General features: G+C 44.8%; 1 protein-coding gene across 1 annotated transcript in view; it reads left to right on the top strand.

The window, feature by feature from the left end:
• The window catches only part of angpt4 (angiopoietin 4), a 48,787-nt gene that overhangs the window by 24,861 nt on the left and 15,645 nt on the right, over positions 1-8,281 (top strand). The window contains 2 exon segments of the mRNA XM_020587804.1: positions 5,521-5,676; positions 5,752-5,873. Coding sequence (XP_020443460.1) covers positions 5,521-5,676; positions 5,752-5,873 — 278 coding nt within the window.

The following is an 8,281-nucleotide window of genomic DNA, read 5'->3' as shown; positions in this document are numbered from 1 at the left end:
GAGACTTCACAGCACAAACAGAGCAAAGGTTTTTATGCAGTTTAGAAAGAAATAAAATTTCATCATACATCGACCTTCATGTTCACCTGAGATGCCCTGTACACCTTCACCCAATTTAATAGATGACATTTGTGAGGAGAGTTAAAAATCTTAACTAATTCTATTCATATCTACTTAAAAATAAAAATCACCCTAACAGAGTTCAATAGAAAAAAAGAGAATGAATGAAAGTTTGTGAGGCTAATGGGGAGAGCGAAGGTCAGGCATCATACAGCGAGATGTTTCCCGACAGTGTGCCAAGTGCAGCGATGCTCAGGGACCGAGCCTGAGCCTGAGGCTGTTGGCTTGTTCTGCCTGTTCATAACACTGACATTCAGCCCAAACATCTGTCTGATACACTGAGACACACTGTGGTCATATCACAAACTCTGTACGTGTGCATGTGTATTTTTGTCCTGTATCATATGGTCACAGACAACAAGCAGGACAAAAGTAAATTTGTCCTGTAGTAAAGCCAGGGGTTGTTAATGTGACATCTCTAAGCTGTTGTCACAAGAAAAACGGATGCTCTGCCATCTTTGTTGTGACATCATCATCATTACGTCTTTCTACCACAAAGCACAATGTGTAAAAAAAAACTAAATGTGAACTTAGTAGTATAAAGTCTTTAGTGTCTTCAGAGGGAGCTGTGTGATAAATGTCAGTGTCGGTTCAGTCTGAAGATACAAATGCAAACATCTCTGGGTGCCAGACGTCTGCAGCCGCTCCTCATCCCCGCTGCAGGCTCCAGGATACTAAGTACAGCCCAGCTCTGTCAGTAGTGAAATTGCATTGTGGGTGATGTAGGCGCCAGGTTTTGACATGAAAGAAGAGTGTATGTCTAGTTCGGCAGCATTAAATGTGATACTTGCTGTGTCACCTCACAGCAAGAAGGTTCCGGGTTTGAGCCCCAAACTGCCCATAGGGGTGAGTGTGAGTGTGTGTGGTTGTTTGTCTCCATGTCAGCCCCGTGACAGACTGGCGACCTGTCCAGGGTGGACCCCGCCTCTCGCCCAGTGTCAGCTGGGATTGGCTCCAACTCCCTGCAACCCTGCTCAGGAATAAACGGTATAGATAGTGGATGGAATGAGTTTCCTGTCTGTCCTGTGTATGACAATGTTACAGGCATGTAATGCATGGATGAAGAGGTCTGAAGACACAAGCACTAAAACTACTCACAACTCAGACAGCCAACAGTCGAGGCTTGACTCCTGTTCCTCCACTCTGATCTTCTCTTCAGGACATGTGCAGAGGTCAAACAACAATGCACTACATCCTGAACTTATGGTCGACACAACATAAATTGGTCTCAGTCCAAAATAACGTGATGCCAGAGCTTGGTTAAGTGTATGGGATGAGTGCAGTCATGGGAAAGAAATGTTCTCTGGGACGGGATGTGAACTCTGCTGAACACTTACAGCCATCAACCAAACCAGCCTCTGAAACTTTATTCTTCACTGAATTGTAACATCAGTCACTGTTTGGCACTAAACGTAAACATGGATCCCAGTGAGCTCTGCCTCAGTGCAGTCACCCAGTGTCCCTTCACTGCTGACACACTCCAGTGACCCACAGTGCACTTGTTACTTCAGATCTGTGTCAGAGCTACTTGCCTGTGCATCAGTCTTGTTATCGTGGCTGTTTGGTCACCCCCCACCAGTCGCCTGCCTCCCTTCCCCCTACGAAGTCACCCAGAGAGCCAGATCACAGCCAAACCAACATGTGGTTTGAGTTAAGAAACAAGCCTCCATACGTGGGGGTGTCTGTGTATCCCTTGATGTGTAGCTTATAAATGAGACTGGGAGTAAGTGGATCTAATTATGTGTGCATACATGTACACATGTTTACCAGTTTTCATGTGTGTTGTACTGTTTGTGAGTCTCCACATATTGAGAGTGTGTGGATAGCAGTTCTACAGCAGGAAGCACATTGTGTCTCTGGAGAGTCAATACAGAATAACAAAAAAGAACCTGTTGAACTTTGATGTTCTTGTTTTGAAGAATCTCAGGTCTCTACTTTCTTCTTCTTTTGTTTATTTTGCCCCTCTCTCTCAGGCTCACATCTTACAGCTGGGTGAGAGATGAAAGGTCAAACCACCACCCAGCGCCAAGCAGGGCTTTGTCAGGGCCGAGTCTCCAGAGCAGCGTCAGGTCTCCTCTGTCGGAGGAGGAAACCTCCTCCTTCCAAACCAGATCCCCTTCACTGTGTCCGATCTCACTGTGTCGTCCTCACGAAGCCATTCAGAGACCTAGAGCTGCAGCCATGGCTTTGTTCTGAGTCTGTGGATCTGTTGGTTGGACACAACGAGACGTGTGGAGACGCCACCTTTGGCTCTGGAGAGTCACAGTGGGACTTTTTCTTGGTGTCTGACATTCTGGGGACAAACTGATCAATCAGATCATCAGGATGATGATCAGCTGATTGATCAGTGACCGTCCTGATTTTTAAAATTTCGTCAGGTTTTCAGGAGTCTTCTTCGAGGCTGAAACTGAAAGATGAACTACCCTAGTGCAGTTTCCCTGCTAGCCGACCGTGCAGCAGTCAGGTGGAGCTTTTGGCTTTCGTCCGAGTTTATTTGTGCAGCATCTCAGGAAGCCGAGCAGGAGGGAGAAACGAACTGGCTTGTTCCAGATACTTTCTCCTCGTTTGGTTGTTTAATTCACTTCGCACTGCGTCATAACGTCAGTTTTTTTCCCGTCCCATTCCAGGTTAGCTCAGTTTACCTCCTCACACAAAAGTCCCTCCAAAAAGCCACTTGGATTTGTGAGCCCTGCGATTCGTATCTTGCTGCTCGTGAAATCGTTTTCTGATTTAACAGAGCTTTGCTTGTTTAATGTGAATTGAAGCAGACTAAACACTAACAGCGCTCGAATAACTTTAATCGCAGTGAAAATGAGCAATAGTGCTGTCAGCATCATGAAGAGTGATGATAAAGTCAATCAGTGTGGATAACATCAGCAGCTGGAAGGAATAAAAACCATATAAATCATACCTCAGAGGGTTAGTCAGCACTTATGAAAACTGGCAGCCTCCATCAGTGTCGCTCCTCGGTGCATCTCCCAGGGTTTTCAGGCCTTTGGCTTCTTTCACCAAGGAATTTGTTGGTCTTTTCTGTTTGTTTGTTTGTCTGATTGTTTATCAGGATATCCCAGCAACTTGGTGCCAGGTTTGGCCACTCGTCATGGACAAACTGATCAGCCTTTGGTCAGGACTGAGGGTGTTTCTGAAAGGATTTCTCCATGTTGTGAGATGGTGTGAAGTGCGGACATGAACATTTGACCTGTTTTGAAGTTGCAAGAAATCCTCTCCCATGACTGCACATCTCTGTGCGTCAGATCTGGATCCAGGTCAGATTGAAATGTTTGTGTTATTAAAGTTACTTTAGGGAATTGTGTAATTGGTGATTTCTAGTCATCCTTTAAATTTGTCTTCGATCACCATTTTTGGCTGGAATTATTGGCTCAGAAATCTGAGTCAGTGTGCAACTTACGTTTGAGGGGGTTTTACAAACCAGCCCAAAACAGTGATGCACAGTAGTACGCTGTCGTGTTTACCACGGATGCATACGTCCTATTTGCCGATCTGTACTGCTGATTCAGGCTGACTACACTGTCATGGCAGACTCAACCTACTGCCAGACAGCAGTGTCCACACTGCACCGCTCTGCAGACCAGTGTGTTACACTCACTGGAAACCTGTTATGTCCAGTGACAAGGCTTTTTAAATTCTTCATTTCTGTAACATCTGTGCATTACAGCTGGGAAAAGTAAAATGGTCCCCGGACGGGCAAATGGCTACAATGCTGTGCACCATACAGACAGCAGGCTGTGTGCACAATGTCATTTTAACACTATTTCATCTGTTTACACTTCCAAGTGCTCACACATTCAAATCACCGGGAGCAGCTAGGGGTTCAGTGTCTTGCTCAAGGACACTTCGACATGTGGACTGGAGAAGCCGGGAATCAAACCGTCAACTTTCTGGTTAGGAAACTACCTGCTCTATCTCCTGAGCCACAGGTCCGCTCCTTTATTTCCCCTCTTCCCTGTCCACCTCTCCACAAGCCACTTACCTAATAAATAAAATTAAGAAAATAAAGAAAGAAAGGCAATCCCCCCCAAAAACTTTATGTTAAAGTTTAGAAGTGGATTCAAAAGCAAACATTAGTTGCAGGTCTGTGACACTACACGAACTCCAGCCTCCTACATCTGCACTGGATCTTAGCATCAGGTGCACAATCGTCTAACACGAGTGTGATTCCAGTGATGCTAGTTTGAGTTTGACCAAAATATTATGAGATTTATTGATGTTAAAAATGATCTATGTACCTCCATAACCTGATGTAAACAGCCTCACTCCACAGCAAACACACTGTCACACCATCTGTGATCTTATGAAGCTGTGCACTAATTTTATGGATTGGTTTTATTAATGTTCGTCCTCATGGAGCTCCCAGCAGCCACTCGACATGTGAGACAACTCGCATCTATGACTGTAATAACTCATCTGTAATAGCACATAAAACGTGGAGTAAATGGATCATCCTGTCAGCACACTGAGGATTTGTATATCTATTTATATCATTGGATTAATTGCCCTGATAACTTCCCTGATATGTTGAGGTGATTCTTCAGTTGGGCATAGTCTTCACTGTTGTGTGTTTTTGTGTCAGAGAATCAGCTGTGTTCCTGTGCAGGACAACCACTCCACTTTCCCCCTACACATCCCAGACACCTTCCCATGGCCCGCACTCTGAACCAAAGCCAGTTTATTTAACCAAACATTCTACTTCTGTCTGAGCTTCATCAAGTCTGAATGTTTTTCTTTCTTAAAAGCAAGAATAAAGGTTTGTGTTGTGATCAAGTTCAGTAGAGAGATCCACAGCAGCTGAGATGTGATCTGGACATAGGGCCTCAGCTCCTTCTCCCTGTGATTCATCAGGCAGCTTTGTTGCTAACTGGCCGTCCCACTGGGACCAGTCTGTTTGTTGGTGCAGCGGTATATTTATCGACTCCCTGTGCTTCTCAGTGGTACTCATATCCTGGGGACGTGCAGTCTGAGGGACGAACAGATGGATGGATGATTTATTTGTAAGGGGTGGAAGGTCGCAGCATAGCGGGCCGAGTTGGCATTGGCTGATATTCCCAGAGATGGAGAGCCCTGCATCTTTATATACCAGACCTCCTGACAGGCTCATTCTATGTTTGATTTGGTGAAGTTGATGCACACAGTGGGTGGTTCTAGAGCTCAACATGTAGTGTTTCAGTGCTGAGCATCTGGAAAGACTCAGCACAAGTCACATTAAAGCGTTGAGTGTGATTCAGATTTACAGTACACCGTGGCGAGAATGAAATGAGAGTGAAAGTCCCACGTCTGTCGTTTCCCGTCTGTCTTGTTTCTTTCTTTCCTTGCAGACTGTTTAACTTTTAACTCCTCATTTTGCCTAAAAACTTCTATTGCATTTATCTTTTTTGTCTGCAGTTGGAGAACTTCATCCAGAGGAGCGTGAGGCCCGACATCGCTAACATACCGTCACATGTTGTTCACAACCAGACAGCCACCATGCTGGAGATTGGGACGAACCTCCTGACACACACGGCGGAGCAGACACGCAAACTCAATGTGGTCGAAGCCAAGGTAACAAGGTACCAGTGTGTGGATCTTGTCACTTGAAGGCACATTTCCTGGGTTTAATGCTATGTCTTGTACCAGGTGCTGAACCACACATCTCGCATAGAGATTCAACTTCTGGAGAATTCTCTGTCCACCAATAAGCTGGAGAAGGAGCTGTTACTGCAGACCTCAGAGATCAGTCGGCTGCAAGACAAGAACAGGTAGCGGAACTGTAGTCTCTGCCTCAGTTTGAACTCTGACACCCAGGAAGTGTCTACAGAGCCAGCCTGGTGGTAGGATGTCGGATGACTTCCTCCTGCTTACAGTGAAGCAGAGTGGTGACCTTTAAGAGCAGCTCTCAGCTGCTCACATCATAACCACATGTATCATTATAGAGGACAAACTGATTAGATACTTTCAGGGATGTGGTAGTCTGCAATGCATCTGACCTCAGTGGGATTTACCTGGTTAAATAAATGAATGAAAAGTGAAGTTCTGTGAAAAAACTAACTACAACAATATAATAGGAGTTTATTTATATAAAACAAGGATGAAAGGATCATAATCCTGATATGAAATTAAAAATCTTGTTATAAGAAAGAGAACTAAAGCACAACAACGAGGGTTTGCCCCCTTTTTCTGCTCACTTTGGTTAAATGCCCCCAGTGTGCAATATTCTTTATCTCTGTAAAAGAAAAGAAAACCAAGCTGGAAAATGTGCCGTCAGAACAGGAGATCATTTACCAAGGAGAATTAAATGCCTTGACTAGTGCACCCCTGAGGAATGCAAGAAAAACGATGACATATTGTTCACGGAGGCATTGCGGTGGTTTGGGGGTTGAGGTGTCGACCACATCCACAGTCTGGCTGTTGACGTGCTGCATGTCATTTCCCATCACTCTCACCTCATTTCCTCTTATCTCGCTACTGTCAGGAGCTCAAATGGAGACATTAAAAGCCCGAACACATATTTAATTAAAAACAAAAACGGTGTTCATCATGACACTGATACACTATGTTCCTCCTCTGTCTCTGAGAGCAGTCTGGAGCTCGCTACAAGTCAAAACCGGTCAAAACTAATTTGACAAATAGCTTCTACCGTTAAAAATCCCCCGACACACAGTCCGCTTCCAGTGTTATCACCCCATTCAATGGACAATGGAGCCTACTCCACCTCCTAGTTGGCTCAGTAGGCCATTATCATGCACTGGACCTTTGTCATCTTGGTCTAGGCACAAAAACTACTTGGCTAGGTTTCGAAAAAGCTCGTGGTTTGGGTTAAAATAACGATTACTAACATAACAACACTGACTATCAGTATGAAACAGGGAACAAACAGCTGTGTCCTGTGTGACAGTCCACCTCCCACCCTGACCGCCTCCTTACAGTACGTGGACTTTGTTGCTCTTTACACAACTGTTGCTCGTGTCCTTGTCAAAGAGATGCACCTACTGGTTTGTTCTTTTTATGATAACAACTGATAATGACCATTTAATGGGGGGATAATGTTTTAAACTGCTGACCAGAGCTGCTACTGCTCACGCTATGCCCTCCGTGTACATTTTATATCAAACTGTGGTTGGCTTTTAAACTAGTTGTAATATCACTAAATCCTGTTCCTATACACAGAGATGTATGGTGAGAGGTGAGTGTGAAAACAATCTGCAGGTGCATCTGTACGCACAGCGAGGCTCCAACTTCCAAGTGATATAAGAAAAATTCATTTTTGAGTGAAGTGTGACTTTAAGCTTTTACTTTTAGATTTTACTTAAGCCCAAAATTTCAGCTTTATCTGTGTGATACACGTGGATCCTGGTTTTAACACAAACCTGAGTCGTGCTGGTCTCAGAAGTTTTTTGAGTGAAGTGTGACTTTAAGCTTTTACTTTTAGATTTTACTTAAGCCCAAAATTTCAGCTTTATCTGTGTGATACACGTGGATCCTGGTTTTAACACAAACTTGAGTCGTACTGGTCTCAGAAGTTACACTGGTCTTTTTACTGCAGCTATGTTCTTGCAGATCACCACAGTCAGCCTTGTTGCTAGTAGAATACTTCTGTGGTGAAAGTTGTTCTAATCCTCTGACCCAAGTATGAGTTGGCCCTGAGTGGAGGAAAAGCTTTATCAGTGAGAATATGTGAAATACAAGCAAGTCATTAGAGATGAAGGCAAGGCGTCCACAGCTGTTGCTGCGAGACTCAGCAGTGTTTAGAATCCCAGTATTTTCACTGTGAGGTGGAGCTGGATGGTGCACTGATACATGAGGAGTAATTATCAGGCTTGTCCACTGTTTACAGTAACAGATATAATACAAACAGGGAGGATCCTTTACCTAAGTAAAAGCAGAAATTCCACAGTGTAAAAATACTCCCCCTCCTTGAACCGCCACCTTATTGTGGTGGAGGGGTTTGAGTACCCGAGTGATCCTAGGAGCTATGTTGTCGGGGGCTATATGTCCCTGGTAGGGTCTCCCAAGGCAAACAGGTCCTGGGTGACAGGTCAGACTAAGAGGGGTTCAAAAGCCCTTTATGAATAGATTAAAATCAAGGACAGTGACGTCACCCGGCATGGCGCAGCCGGGGCCCCACCCTGGAGCCAGGCCCACGGTTGGGGCTCGGATGCGGGCGCCT

Source organism: Monopterus albus, unplaced genomic scaffold (assembly GCF_001952655.1).
Source record: "Monopterus albus unplaced genomic scaffold, M_albus_1.0 scaffold479.1, whole genome shotgun sequence".
Taxonomy (NCBI): Eukaryota; Metazoa; Chordata; class Actinopteri; order Synbranchiformes; family Synbranchidae; genus Monopterus; species Monopterus albus.
Note: the sequence above shows the minus strand (reverse complement) of the source record. Positions and strands in the feature narration are given on the sequence as shown.